This window comes from Aythya ferina, assembly GCF_964211825.1.
Source record: "Aythya ferina genome assembly, chromosome: 3".
NCBI lineage: Eukaryota > Metazoa > Chordata > Aves > Anseriformes > Anatidae > Aythya > Aythya ferina.
Genome location: NC_140298.1, coordinates 37345747 through 37361341, shown reverse-complemented (window position 1 = coordinate 37361341; position 15595 = coordinate 37345747). Strand labels below are relative to the sequence as shown.

The following is a 15595-nucleotide window of genomic DNA, read 5'->3' as shown; positions in this document are numbered from 1 at the left end:
TTTAACTGATAGCTTTGTCTTGTTCTTGTGACTCCATGAATGTGACCCAGCTGCTGGTTATTGAGGTATTGCCAGGAATGGCAGGGAAAAGACAATTTGCTACAGATAACTGGAGATAGAGGCAGAGGATGTGTGGAAGACAGAGAACAGAGAGGATATTCAGCATTTAAATTAAACTGTGTGGATTGTCATACATCATGAGTTTGGCTATGCATGGAACAGATTATAAGCGCTGTTCTGGAAAAGTAATCAGCTGGACTAGAGAGCCCGAGCCATCATTAAGGAAATAACTGTGATTGCCTTTCTATGGCTCTTGGAGAGGTAGACATCTGGTCCTACGTTGTCCTTTATGCTCCTCGCTAGTCAATGGAGACACCACTTTCAGAAGGTGATACACTCCATGTATCTAAAACATTTATTTTGGAGAGGGATAATGCAGAGCTCGGTAGGTAGTCCTTCCTCTCCTGGACTGCAGAGGAGGCCTAAAAGGCAAGCTTTGAGATGACGCCAGGTTTAGCTCAGTGAGGTGGGGTGAATCCTGTGCTAATTCAGAGGCAGAAGCGAGGTGAGGAGGAGACACCTGAAGAAAAATAAGCAATTAGTAGCACGAACATCCTTTTGCTGTTCTTTATTCAGCATACTTAGGGTAAAGGTAATAGGCATGACAGTCTTGAGGCTGAAGTCCTGTAATTGTATAAAATGATCTGCATGCTCCTGATAGCTCTGTTCCCCACTGCCCTCTGCCCATGGACTCCTTTTACAGTTGTTTCAGCCCATTTGTTGTTGTATTAAATAATTTGATGAATGTAAGACTATACTCATGAAACAGGTGGCAGGATCAAGCCTTTCTCTGGGGATTGATACCACCTGGGTTTTGGTGCAAAATAATTGACAGTACCTTTTTCAGCTATGTCTGGGCTGGTGGTGGCTGGTAGATACAGGCCCTGAGGCTCTCTTTCCTCACAGCTGTCACAACACAACGTGATCTACCCTAGTCTGTTCTTCAGAGTGAGCTCAAAATCCTCATGCAGTGCTTTCTGTAGAGGAAAACCTGGGGTTACACGGGTCATAAGCTGAGTATGAGTCAAGTTCTGTGACAGGATTGCAAAACAGACAAATGATGTTCTGGGAAGTGTTAATAATAGGGTCATACATAGGCCAAAGAAGGTCATTTTTCTGGTCTGCTTGGCACTGGATTGTTCTTCCACAGCTGGAAAAGAGAGTCCTGTTTTGGGTACTGTGTTTTGAAAGGGATGAAAAGCTAGACAATGGGAAGAAAAGCAGTAGAAATGACAGGCAGTTCAGAAAACCTAAGTGCCAAGAAAGGAAAGAAGGAAGTTAGGCTAAAAAAAAAAAAAAAAGAAAAAAAAAAAAAGAAAAAAAAAAAAGAGGGAACTGAGAGAAGAAGAGAGAGAGCAATCTAACAATTGCTCTCTATCAATCTAACATTGCTATACAATGCTAAGTATGTTTTCAGTTGTTATGAAGTTGAAGTCGATTCAACTGCTGTCTGTGTCCAGTACGGGTAAGACATTAAGAAGCAATTATCTGAATTTTGTAACGAAAGATTTAGCCTAATCACTAGGAAAAAAACATCTAGTTAGAAGGGCAATGAACTAGTGTGAGGGGATGCTGTTGCTGTCATTGTGCAATCATTTTCACTGGAAGCTGTCATGAAATAAGCATCTGTCAGGAATAGCTTGATACACTTCATTTTGCATTGGTACTAGGGAGTAAACTGAATGATACCAGGAAATCCCTTGCAGATATAGATCTCTAAGTCTCATTAATGCTGTCAAATTTCGGGAAAAAAATATATTTACTTTAAACAGATGATGTGACAGATATGTGACCTTTCCCATCAATTTAACAATATGCCTACCTCTCTCTTTTTTTTTTCTTTTTTTTTTTTTTAACCTAGAGCTTGCATTCCTTGGCGGCCTCAGGATGCACAAATTGCAGTGGAGGCTGGAACCTCCTTGTGCCTGACTACCAATCTGCAATACCTGCCTTGGACAAGGACCATGCTGCCTTACTCCATGCATTTCTCGCTTCATTTCTCGCTTTCATCTTGGACCACTGTACTTTTTCTCAACAGAACAAAGGTAATCCAAGCTAATACAAGAGGGGTGTGCCTGTGCTCTGCATTGTATCATACACAGAGCATATTTCGTCTCCCTTTACAGATTCCACTTCATTTTCAGCTACAACTTAAGGTGTTTATTTTGCCATAACAAGTGCCGTAAGGCTTGGACTTTGTAAATGTAAGGACTATCTATTTAGTTGTGCTAGGCTGACTGTCTTATATCTGAGGTCTCATTCAGTTGGCTTTGGTGCTAACAGCAGTTTAAACAACACTAGTACGTACTAATACGTAAGTATAGGATGCAGAATCCATTTAAGATGCTGATGGGAGCTAGCTCCATGACGCTACAACTACACCTTGAACAAAACTCATACTTTATGCCCCATCTGAGCATGTTTGTGATTGTAAATGGATGTGCCCTTTGAGGATTCTGCTCTTCTGTCTCTTTTCCTAAGTTGGTGAGATCAACTTAGTTGCTTGCCTCAAACAGGAAGGTCTCATGGGTAACTGTTTTCAAAGGTGAGCTCTTGAGTTTAAGCCTTCCCCTTTGTTTCCAAAATCCTATAAGACTTCCAGAGATGGTGGAAAACATCTGGTCTGTTCTAGAAAGGTTTATCAACAGAAGATAGCTTTTGTCACTATTGATTTGCATGTATTTGTATACACATTTGATGTTAGCCAGCAAAACCTAGCCTTTCTGTCACCTGAATAAAATTATCCTCCCCAAAGAAAACAATCCTCCATTTAAACTCAGCCCCTGGCAAAAAAAACAACCAGGATATGCTCTCATGACACTAGTGTAAGCCAATATGAAACAATACAGGTTCTGTGGGGAAAAGGCTTCTGGTAGAGATGTGGCCTGAGGCTTTCTCTGAAAGGAAGGATCAAAAGGGGAGGCTGTCGCTTTTTCTTCTGTGGGAGAGGGATTTCTTTAAGGGTCATTTTTAACATCATGTTAGTTCATCTTCTGTGTGTTTAGTATCCTAATGTGTATGTCTGGAGTGTCATAACAGGCAAAGTACAGAAATCAAATAACAGGAGGATTGTAGAAGGAGGTCAGACTGTAGCTCTATTTAAATCACTGCTTGTTTGCAATCCTAACTAAATTCTCAAGGGTTATTTTCACTTTGTTTTGAACTCTCTCTGAATATTTACAAGTATGCCTGATGTTCAAGCTGATTAACTGTGCTCATTGTTACAATGTGAAGCTTTAAATCCAGAACTTCTGAATAACAGAAATAATTCCATTTTGAGGAATGCCTGGAAATGGGTTTGGACTGACAGGTTTAGCTCTGCACTACAGATTTTCCTCATTTAAATGACTACATTTTGTTAATTTTCTGCAAAGTAGTTTTGATCTGCTGTGTCTATGCACTTACCTCCTTCAACTAAGAAGAGTAAACATACTTTCCTGGAATTTATCTCCCTCTTAGAATAGGACTGAATGATTCAAAAACATAAATGAACTAGAATACTTGCTGTAGGATGGCTCAGAGGAAGATGAAGAAGTTATTCCTGAGCCTTTGCAAACCTTTATTGTTCCCAAGAACTGAAGGTTACTCAGAGAAGGATCATTCCCATATTTCTGAGTTTGAAAACAACATACTGTCATTTTTCCTTGTGCTTCCACTTGTGTCCCATACAGCACATGGCAGTAGATAGTAGAGATGGAAAAAGAGGGAAAAGTGGTGGAATATCGCTGGGAGGAGGAGGGAGCCCACAGATCTTCCATTAGCAATGCTGATCAGACCCTGTATGTACTATAGAGGGTACCAAAACAGGTGGGACCCTGTGACCTTTATCCTTCAGAGCACTGATGGCAAAGTACAAGGTTCTGATTTTAACTTTCACATATGTTGGATTTCTAATTTTGCTGTGTTGCGAGTATGCATGCTGAAAGGTTACATACTCACCCTCTGCTCCTCCCTGAGGGTATGGCTAAAAGGAGGTTTAAAATGAGTCACTCCAAAGCTCTTATTATTGCACAGGCATTGATCAATGTCTGTAAAGAGCCAGTAAAAAATACGTGTACTGAAATTATTTAAAAGTTGTATCATATATATTTTTAAAGTACAGACCAACACAGGATGTAAGGTCCTGTGAAAGATACATTCATCACTGAATTATGCCATGTAGGGACCACAGGGGCAGGAGTGTACACTTTATTGAAGCAAGTGCTTAAGAAGCTCTCCAGCTGCCTAGATGTATGAAAGATAATTATTATCTTTTCCTCTTTGATGCAAAAACAGAAGAGGAAAAAAGGTTTCTCATAGTGACTATCATTTGGTAAGAGGAAGAGGCAGTGGAGCTGTAAGAATGAAACATGTCATAGGCTCCCATTCAATTGTTATACACGTCCTGCTACAGAGATCGTGCCTCCAACACAGAATATAGATGTCAGAATCCAGTATTAAATACTCTTACCTCATTTCCTAAGGTGTTCATAATTGTCAGTCATCCTGCAGATTTTACAACTGATACTAAAACGAGAACAATTTATTGCCATATTGTGTCTTGAAGGTGTCTACACTCTATAAGTAATGACCTTGTCAGATAACAGCTGAACAAAGGAAGAAAACGTAGTGGTTGAGTATGTAGTTCTTCCAGTCCTGCTGTATGATATTTTAAAGAGTTAGCTGTAATATTCAATAAACCAAATAAACAGGCTTCCAAATTGGCAGGAGGGATAAACAGTAGAAGAACTAGAAGTACATCTGGTAAAATACTTTCTTCTCTTTTTAGCTGTCATGTGCAAGGAATGTTCCCAGGACAATAAACTCAGAATCCAGTTGGGAAAACAATAATTGTTTTCCACTCCTGTCATCAGGAAACTGAAGGCAGAACAAAGTACTTAACTTGTGTTATCACAGTGACAGATGTCTGCAGCATTCCCACCACCCCTCATGCCCCCAGATTGTTTGGAGGCGTCTGCATTCAGTGAGTTTAAGGCTTTAGGATATGCATGTGCACTACACAAGCAGCCTGAATGCTCATGAGTGAAAGAATAAATATGGAAGTATTACAAAGGGTTGATTTCTCTGTATAGCTGCATGTTACCTGCTGTCCACTCTACTTCAAGTTGTACACTCAGAGATTATAGCTGGCAAACATTACTTATGACCAAGAGAATTGTCTTCAAAGTTAAGGAGTAACTTTCCAATTTTGAATGTTATTAACAGGTCAGATTCTGGCATTTCCATCAAACATTTCAAGGAAACAGAAAGTCCTGCCTGACCGTCCACCGATGAATCACTAATAGCTGTAGTCTTTTCCAGTCTCTTGGGATAAGAGCTACTCAGTCTGGAAATACAAAGCCACTCCTTTGTTTCTCCAAAGAAGAAACTGTTTTCTACTAAGTCAAAAGCAGTTTTGCTATTGTTTTGAATAAAGACAGTAATTCTTCTCAGCAAGGAGTGACATTGGTAGGAGGCATTGTTTCTCCCAGCAGTCCCAGCACAGGACAAAGCCTGCCTTGCTGGGGTCATGCTGTTGAGGGTTACAAGGGTTACAAGGTTTCCTCCTGGCACTATTCTGTGTGGCTGGATCTGGATGGAAGCTCTTGTAGCTCTCAGGTTGGCCACAAATGCAAGAATTAGAGAGGCTGCTGGTCATCCTGCATGAAACCTTCTCTGTCCTTTTGTCTTGGGCATTAGGTTTATGGAAGATCTACAAGAAGTTCCTGCTGCTGCTTCAGAGGTAAAGAATTTCCTCTATGGTGAATTTTTTATCTATTACCCTATAACATCCTGCCATGTTTTCTATACAGCGGAAAAAAGCCTCCTCTGAAGGCATCCCATAGCTTGCTGCAGTAGTCAGCCAAAGACAGGCCAAGCAGCTGTTTTTATTTTTTTCATCTTCACTGAGCACCATGCCCACTGGCATGGAACATCCCAGTAAAGAAATGAGGACAGTGCAATCCTGCATTGCTGCTTGTGTCTTGTAATTAATTCTGTTCAGTCACATACTATTTCTAGTTTCTGCTCAGTAGCATGATATGTGTTACCTCGGTCTCTGGCTCCTGTGTGTGCCTTCTATCAGCTTTGCAAGACTTCATGAACAATTAATGGGAAAAAAGTAAAGGACAGAGAGGCAACTGATCAGCACTAGCTCCTGAATAAGACTCAGTCCCTGAAATGTGTGCAGAATCAACAGCTCTTCTAAAATTGATTGCTTGCATATATAGATGTAGGAGATGGTGAACGCTATAGACTCTATGAATTTCCACAGCCATCCTGTTTAGGTGCAGCTTTGAATGTTAAATATTAGGTGATTCAGTTGCCTAATCAGAAGCATCTCACGTCTTCTTATATCGTGACCAGCCTTCAGTTGCTGCTGAAAAAGGGCTTAGATCTTCTGTAAGTCCTTATCATACCTGTCTGCCCAATGTAGATCCCTTAACAACCTAGGGCATCTAAACGGCATAGATACCTAGTCCAGGTCTGTCCTGATTCCTCCCAAGATGTCTGCCTAGCTGGGAAAATGGGATTCATTTGAAGTTCAAAGGTTGTATTTTCTGAGTAGAACAAAAGGGTTTCCTTTGTCTTAGTTAGATGGATAATTAGGAGAACAAGCAGCCCTTCATGTTTTGGCACATGAAAGGAAACCCAGAAGGTCACGAGCTCTCACATGCAACCAAAAACTGTACATAGTGTATCTATAATCAGTATGTAAGCCGCGGTGAAGAGTGCCAGTCTTGATGTCACCTGACTGCTTTCATGCAATCAAAGGCAGTAGAGTCCTTTGATTAAGGATTTATGAGATTTCAGCCACATCGAAGACTGTCTTTATTTAAATGTGAGTAGGCTCTTGTGAGAATTGAAGCCATTATGTGATGAGAAGAATGTACTGGGTTTTGTGGTGGTTTTACCTTGCTGGGTAGCTGAACTCCACCACAACTGCTCTCTCACTTTCCCTCCTCCTCAGAAAAGCTGGAGGACACTGGAAAGAAAAAAAAAAGGCTCGCAGGTTGAGATAAGGATAATTTAATTAAAGGTCAAAGGAAGAGGGAAACAACAAGCAAAGGCTGTGCGGAAGCACAGAGAGAGAAAAAAAATTATTCTCTACTTCCCATCAATATCAATGAGTGATGTTCAGCCATGCCCCAGGAAGCAGATATGCATAATGGTTGTTTGGAAAAGGCGTCTTCATAACAAGAAGCCCCCCTCTCCTTCCCCTTTCCCACCTTTTATTGCTGAGTGTGACACCACATGGTATGGATATCCCTTTGGTCAGCTTAGCTCAGCTGCCTGGTGATGTCCCCTCCCCACATCTTGCCCACCCCCAGCCTACTGGCTTTTGGGGGACATTGGAGGGAGTCTTGATGCTGTGCCAGTGTTGTGGAGCAGTAGACAAAACTTCAGTGTGATATCAATGCTGTTCTAACTACCAGTGCAGAACACAACGCTATATCGACTGCTGCAGGGAAAGGTAACTCCATCCCAGCAAGACCCAGTGAGTTACATGACTTGCAAATCTCAATGAAGTTTTCTACATCTACAAATTTATTTCCAGAGATTATTTAAATACACTTCATGCCATGTGACTCAAACAATTCCATGAAAGAAGTGGAGCTAAATAAAATAAAAGTAACCCAAAACTTTCATCATTGCTCTACAAACGCATAATCTTAGCGTGTATTTTATGATAGTGGGATGATGTGGATTTCCTAAATGTAAATCCTGGAACGCCATATTGTCACACTTACTTGTGTAATGGCAAAGAAAAATTATGCATTCTAAAAGATAAAGAGCCCCAAAAGATATAACAACAACAGTGATGACAAAACCTTATGATCTGGGGTGTCTGCCTCATGAATTTTGAATACTTGTCATTAGCAGTGCTGAAACAAAGCGTTGGCTTTTAGATTATCAGGCTCTTCAGGTTCTTACGGCTGCTCAAGCACAGCATACTCGGTGTCTTGTCCCACTGGTCTACCCTGGAAACCTCAGTTTTACTGGTAGCCCCAGGTCAAACTTCAGCAGTAGCGAACCAGGTGTGAGAGCAATCCTCTCCTACTCTGTACTCTAACTTCTATGAAGCAACAGGATATTTCCCCACTTTCCCCTATACCGAAAGTGGGTCTGGAAAGGTAAGTCATTGCAAGATCTGCTCACTTAGCCATCCAGTCTAATATAAAAGCAGCTTCAGGGAAAGTATTGTATTGTATCTTAGAAAAGGGTGAATGCAATGCCATGCCCTCATGGGCATGCCCCATGGGTGGCTTTTGGCATTTTGGTAAAAACAACTAGGCTTCAGTGATCTTTGACAGTCCTCTTTGATCTTGTTAAAGGGGCAACCACCCTTCAGTCTTCGGTTTTTCCTTGACAGTTCCCGCTTTCACTTTGGAGTCACTCCTCCACAGACACTGGTCATCTTTATGATAACATCTAGGCATGTGACATCATGGGCTAGATCTGAAGAGATAATCTGCCATCTGGGAATCAGACTTTTCCTTGAAAACAGTGCCTCTCCAGGGATGCCTCTTTCCTTGTGGGATCTCCCGCAGAAGGAACTTCCCTTCATGCCACAAGACTCAACCAAAACACACACCCTGCCAGAGGGCCTCTGGCATGGCTGATACACATAAACGTCAGTTTTCTTTGCAGACTTCCAAATGTCAACCTTTTGCCCTCAACAACATCCTGGATGTTTTCTTTCTTAGCTGGGGGCTACAGCTGAATTAAGTGTCCTGGCTGCTTTGGCTGTCACCGTGCAGGCTGCTGGTGAGGCATCCTAGTTTACTGGAGCTCTCGGCAGCAGCACCACGGCTGTGACGAGCCTAGGTGATCTGGGCCCACAAAGCAGCTTGGACTCTGCGTGTTCACAGATGAATCAGCATGCTCAGGAATTACAGCACAGACTTGACTGGCTAGAGCTCCTGCACATGCAGCAGTCTTTTGCAGGAGTGTTTCTTGTGTCTTTGTGGGTTTTGTTTGTTTGTTTTTAAAGGCCAGCTCGCAAGGCTCCCTGTCTTGGTTCTCTGCTGTATGTACTAGAAAAACTGAACACTGAGAGGACTGAAAGCCCAATCCATTCTTTTGTAACCTCTGCTGTGCTTTCTGTCAAGGCTTATGTGTCCTGTGTGACACAGGGCAGATGTTTTGCTTGCTGGGCTCCGTCATGCTTGACAAACCCTGTGATGGGAACACCTAAACACGGCACCCACTTGTACTTTCTCTAACACCTCCCCTCAGAGCTCCCAGTGAGGCCTCGTTTCCTTCCTCCTGCCTTGGTGAGCTGAGAATATTCCACCTCAGCTCGCCTCATGGGAGTAAAAAGCAAAGGATTAGACAAGAGGCAGCATGCCTTTGAAGATATAGATGTATCCAGGAAGACCTAATTCTGCCACCTTCACTTCTCTTGAAATATACTCAGTGAGTCACTTAGCTGACCTTCACACCCTTATTCACTGATTCATACAGCAACGTACAGAGGGAAGATGACAGAAGCAGCAAGTCTGGAATATGTTTACTTCTTGTGACTCAAGTCACGCATGCTAAATCAAACTAGCAGGGTTCTCTAACACAGATTTTGGATCTGCAAAGTAATTTTGTATGTAAACAAGTTATGGAACACCTTCCTTATGATCAGCCTTTTTCAACATATGTATGCATTTTTTCTCTCTCAAAAAAGCACCTTCTCTCCTGCAGGAAAAGAGATAGAGGGAACCTTCTAGCTTAGGCCTCAAGAGAGAAGAACCAGTGAAAAATTTCAGGAGCTACTGAAGGAGTGGAGGAGCAGAAGGAGTGAGGAGAGAGCAGGTCATGGAGAGCAGGACAATAGGGAGGGGATTTGGATATTGAGGTGGAATTGTTTATGTCAGAAGTATAGCCCTGCAAACTCAGAGCTTTGCTCTGTTCCCGTTTTAATAAGTATAAAAGAATAACTTTGCTGAAATCTATGGGATGAATTTCAAGGAGGTGAGAAGTAGGTGTCTAGTCTTCTTCTTTTATGAGGTCTTCCTAATTTATCCATAGCTTGCCTCTAGATCCTTAACTCTCAAAAGTGAGGAAGGAGCTTCTTCTACTTGACCGTAAAGGCCAGATGCTCAAAGAAGGCAAACGTATTTGCTCATCTGTGCATGCAAAAGCTACCTCAGTGGTCGTTCTTATCCCAGCACTGAGAACTTTTAGTTTATCGTTTGGACAGACAAGGAGAGGAGGGACGGAGCACACACTGAATCAGCACATTGCACAAAAGGATTGAGCAAACCATAGGAGGTGAACTTTAGGTGTGTGCAACAGCAGCATGCTTGAAATGTTGCCACCAAGTCATTCTCAAGGATCTGTACATCTAAAAAAGAAATATGATATTTATATGTCAGTTTAGCAGACATCATTAGTTCAAATGGCTTTTCTTTTTGGAAAATGAAAGGGAAATGATTAAGACAACGTAAACAGTTATCAAAACCATTGACTTTATTCCAAACGTATACAGTGGGCTTCTGAGAGACTATGTCATATCATGTGATTCTGAGTCCTGAAAAGTGTTAGAACACTGAAAACCTGACTGGCATTTAACTGTAAGGGAGCTGTAACAGTAAGACAAACTCATTTGAAGAAATATTAAAAGTGCCAGGATAATAAATGTACTTATAATGCTCTCTGGTCTCTTGCAAAGCCCTCTATTCTTCCCTGCTGATTTTTCCTCTAAATGGGGATTCTTTGCCAATGAAAACAGAAAAAGATTTTCACATTCTCAAATGTCTTAGCTTTTGGCATTTGGAGTAAAACCAGCTACTTTTGAAAAATAAAACTTTTTTTTTTTTTTAATGGAAAACTTATGTTCCTTAAGAGTCTAGAAGCTATAAAAAGAGGCTTTCTTGAAATCATTGCAATTTTTAAAAACAATAATGCAATTCATGTTTTTTCTAAAGCAAATTTAATTAGTTTTTAGTAATTATCTCTCAAAAAGGGTAAGTATTTCCAGCAAGCCCACATATAATACCAGAATTTGCAATTGTTTTTCAGTGTCTCTATTGTGGCACATTGATGAGATCAGTCAATAAAAGCTGAAGAACATTTCAGAGGTGGAAAAAGTTGGTGTGACAGAATGAATGACACTAGGGAATGCTGCAGCCGTAGTGTCAGTCCTGTTACAGTGCGATGTACTGCTCTGTCAGGAGAAGAGTGCAATTACTACTCAAAAATAATAAATCTTTTCAGACTTTCCAAATTTAGGAATAAAGGTGTCAGAAGTGTTCAAATTACAGATGCGTTCCTTGGAAAATCTTTACCTCACAAAAGTATAAAGAGAAGTGTTTGAAACTTAGGAGAGAATAATTTGTAGGTCATTTAGACCTCCCTGACTCTGCTTCTTTTGCATGTGGACATGCTTCCTGTTCCTCATGTGACAGAGGACTCCCCAAGAACGTAGACTCTCTCTCTCTCTCTGCCTCTTCAAGTCTTCATTTATTCATAAGCCCTGCAGCCAGAAAGAATTAGCTGTCATCTTGTCTCACTCAGCCATAATATAGGCAGCTGGGTTTTGCAAATCAAGCCCACCACTTCTAGTAGAAGGATACCCCATCTGGGTTCCGAAATGGCAAATGCTGTGGGCCCACAAACTGTCCGTCTCCGCTTTCCCTGCAGCCCAAGAGCTCTGCCCTGGCAGAAGAAGGCAGCTTACCTGTGAGGAATAAGCTACTTGCAAAGCATAGGAGAGCTGGATGGATTCTCTTACAGTTCCACTTACTGAAGGAAAGGTACTCTTTTGGGAGGCAGAGTTTCCCCAAGTTACACGCACGAACCAGGAATAAAATGTATAATATTGGACAAGAGCAGACTCTTAGAAATTCCAGGAGAGGAAAAACTCCTTTTCAAACTTTTAGATTTTCACCATGGTCACTGCAGTTACAGGAGTCACAGCAGTAACCTGAGTAGTTTCTGACAGAGAACCTTAAATCACTCAGCAGTGCTAAATTAATAGAAAAGAAAAAATATTTTTAAAATCTTCTTCTCTTCTCACTTCATCATCAAGCATTGTTCAGTCATATTACAGAAAGCCCTCTGAGCAGAGTATGAATAAGCCAAATTTTAGGCCCAAGGAAGGGGAAGAATGTTAAGAGAGAGGGGATCTGTGGATGATCCCTCAGAGTACGGACAGATGTATTGTTGCAACAGTAGGTATCAAAGCCTGCTGCAACAGCATTGTGGTTCTATGGTGTGTGAAAGGAAGATCAAGAAAGTAAAATAGACTTATAATGTATTTAAATTTGAAGGGAAACTGAAAAAAAAATAAAAATCAGTGGTCTTTATTCACAGTGCAATGAATTTCTGCAGAAGTTTGAAAAACACTCTTAATTATCCATGTAATTCCAGAGCATGCTAAAAAAGAGATTTGACCATCTATCTTTGTAACTATTCTGAAAAGACAGTTGAAAGACTGCTAGGAATGAATATCTTGCTGGCAATGAGAGAGCTGCCCTGCTGGCTATGCATTAAAGCAGAAATTTTGTTTTCATTTGAACTGAAATACCTTGACAACTCCAGAACAGTCGGCAGTGGTCTCCGGTTTTACTTCTGCGAAAAGGAGAACAAAACCTGGTCCTGAATGACTGACTTTATTGCTTTCTGCTCTGCATGCATAGGAATCATAAAGAGAAGGATTTACATGACATTATTTGAGCACGATGGTAACGAGATAAATCTGTTCTAACACATACTGTAGGGATAAAAGGGAAAAGAATAGAATGATACCAATCTTACAGCAAGAAAAGTTATATAAAAATCCACATTACTGTTATTAGGAAAAATAATTTCTGATACAATAATTTCTTGTCCTGAGACAAGAAGCTACATAATCATGAGGAAAAAAAAAAAAAAGAAAAAATTAAACAAAAACAAAAACAACAACAACAACAAAAAAAACACAGAAGCAGGCATTCCAGCACCAAGGAGGAATTACAGAGAGTTGGGAACACAACTGAATAGCTGTGAAAGTTCATATCTAAACTAATTATCTTGACAGTATCTATCACAAGTGCACTGCAAGAATTAAGAGGACAACAACAACAACAAAAAAGAAACACTCAAAATGTCAAAATGCATTATTTGTGGCTGTTGAAAAACTGAAATCTCTGCTGTGACACAACCTGTTAAGTTTTAGCATTTTGTGCCTTTAAATCAGAATGGGAAACTAATGCAACCCATCCAGAAACTCAGCTAACAATCTTCCAGCAACTCACCACCAAAGTTTTTAAAAAAAATAAAAAATTGAAGGCAGAGTTAAACAAACCGAAACACTGACAAAACCAAATGGATTCCCAGTAATATGAAAAAGAAAGCCAAAGTAATATTCCAGATGGAGATTATTTGGAGTTATAGCACTGAACTGTATAAAGCTAAAGGAATTGTAATAAAGAATGAAAATGAAGCTTTGGCTATTAAATGGAGGGGATAGGAAACTACCACTGAGAGATGGGTGTGTTTACAGCAATGAGAAATGGGATACTCTTTGCCAGAGATTAGCTCCCGAGCTGACAATTCTGCAAAAGCAAAACAAAACCAGCAACTCTTCCTAAATATCTCATCATCCGTAGTGGGTTATGAAAGCTGACTTGTGCGTGCACTAATATTTGACATCAGGAAACACAGAACAGGTAAAATAAATCCCTCTGTTGTTCTCTTGCTCTGCAGGCTGGCCAGCAGAGCTGTGTTGAAGTACTGACTCTGGGAGCCTTCTGCTGTGCTCGTGAAAGCTCAAAGAGGACTGCGTTGCTCAGGGAGATGGGCGCTGCAGCATCATTGCACTGGAGCCCAAGTCCCTGCAAGCCTGGTGATGGTATCCAGTGAACATTTACCAATTTCCTCCCCACTGTTAAAGATGATGGGATAAGGGATAAGGAAGATATCTGGGGTGAGGGAGAGAGTTAGAAAGGGGCATCCCAGTGTCATCAGAAGTAACCATAGCCAAGGGCTCAGTTACTTAGTGGGGCTTCTGAAGTTCTGCACCCCAGCTGGCCAGGCAGACAGCTCAGGTCAGCTGGACACAGCAGCTGGGAGAAGGATCCCAGGCACTGATCTGCTGTGCTTAAGGGCACCAGGACACCCGAATCTTTCTTAAAGCCGCAAAAGCTCATTGTGAATGTGTTTCATTTCAATGTGATATTAAGCTGCAGATGACATTTACACTTAGAGGCTTCTGTACAGCTTGGTTTCCAGACTGATCTCACCTCTCCTTATCAGAGCCCATGCCCAACCCCATGTACTCCAGCTGGATCTTCCACTGCATTCTCAGACAGCCTATGGCCAAGTTAAATATTGAACTTTGGGACTGGCAAAATCTTCTTCCGGCTAAGGACTGAAAGCCTTCGGAACACTTTTAGCAGGTCAGAACTTGACATATATCTTAATATTATCCAACAATAACCAGAAAAATCAATAAACTCGTTGTTGGCAAGCAGCCTGAAAAAAAAGCACAAGTCACACTGAGGCTTGAAGTCCCACTTCCCTCTCCCTTGTAGTTACCCTTGCCCTGAACTCTGAAATCTGGGTGTCTGCTATTTCTGCACCAGCCTCCATTTCTTTGGCCCATTGCTGTTGTTGGCTGCTTCTCCCTCAGTTTATACACCCACGTTTCACTCTCTCTGCCCATCCACCTGGTTTTCACTCTCACAAGAGACAGCAGACTAGATCAAAGTCCTTCTGACAGAAATGAGTCCAGGTCAAAGGTTTAGCAGTTGGACCTGCTAAATATCATTGAGGAGTTTATATGCAAAACACCAATTATATGTGGTAAAAATGTGAACTCAGATGTCACTGACTCTTCAGAAGTCACTGAGATCCTTGTATTGATATGTTCTGGTTTAACTCCTAGGAGAAGGGAATATTTATATTTAAAGCCTTCTGTTTCTATATTGTTTCTTAAGTTATATTTATTGCTTGACAGTGAAAAATTGATCTACACCTGTTATATCTAAGTCTCTTAACAAGTTTGAAATATAGCAGAGCGGAACATCTATTTGACATTTAAAAGAATGAGACAGTTGTGTACTGTGCTTAACTGTGACGCTGTCAATCAGCTCTTTTTTATGTATCATAGGCGGCACTCACAAACTGTGTGAAATGTTTTCTAGACACAATAGGAATGCAGTCCTGACCTTTAAAGAAAGAGTAAAGTCTGTGCAGTTTGCTTGCATATTTGGTACGTTTATTTGCTAAGACATATTTAGCACAGTCCTAAAATTGAGACTCTTATCAGAGCTAATGTAGAGTGTGAAGTAAAAATCAGTACAAATGTCCCTAAATTAAACTGTATCAGACTTTTTTATCCCTAGTTTCTGTGACATGTTCCAAGTGGGTGGCAGTCAGACGTGATTATAAGTCACTCTTTTCTGTTCTCTAACTTGAGCACTATCCAAGATAGATGGTGGGCACCTCCAAAATAGCTTATCCACTCACTCAAAGACTTTAGGAAGACCTTAGATTCACTGTCATTCTGTAAGACTTACCTGGCAAAATGCAAAAAGTGTCTTCTCATATCAGTTTAAACTCTGTCATTTTTCACTCC

At 40.9% G+C, this 15595-nt stretch overlaps 1 protein-coding gene across 1 annotated transcript; it reads left to right on the top strand.

Annotated features, from left to right (window-relative positions):
- Window positions 1–1955: 1955 nt before the first annotated feature.
- Window positions 1956–15332, top strand: LOC311434603 (uncharacterized protein). Its single transcript, XM_084514866.1, has 5 exons — window positions 1956–1963; window positions 2005–2105; window positions 5740–5782; window positions 13723–13867; window positions 14272–15332. The coding sequence occupies exons 3-5, from the start codon at window positions 5744–5746 to the stop codon at window positions 14388–14390; spliced, it is 303 nt and encodes a 100-aa protein (XP_084370992.1). The 5' UTR covers window positions 1956–1963; window positions 2005–2105; window positions 5740–5743; the 3' UTR covers window positions 14391–15332.
- The last annotated feature ends 263 nt before the right edge of the window (window positions 15333–15595 follow it).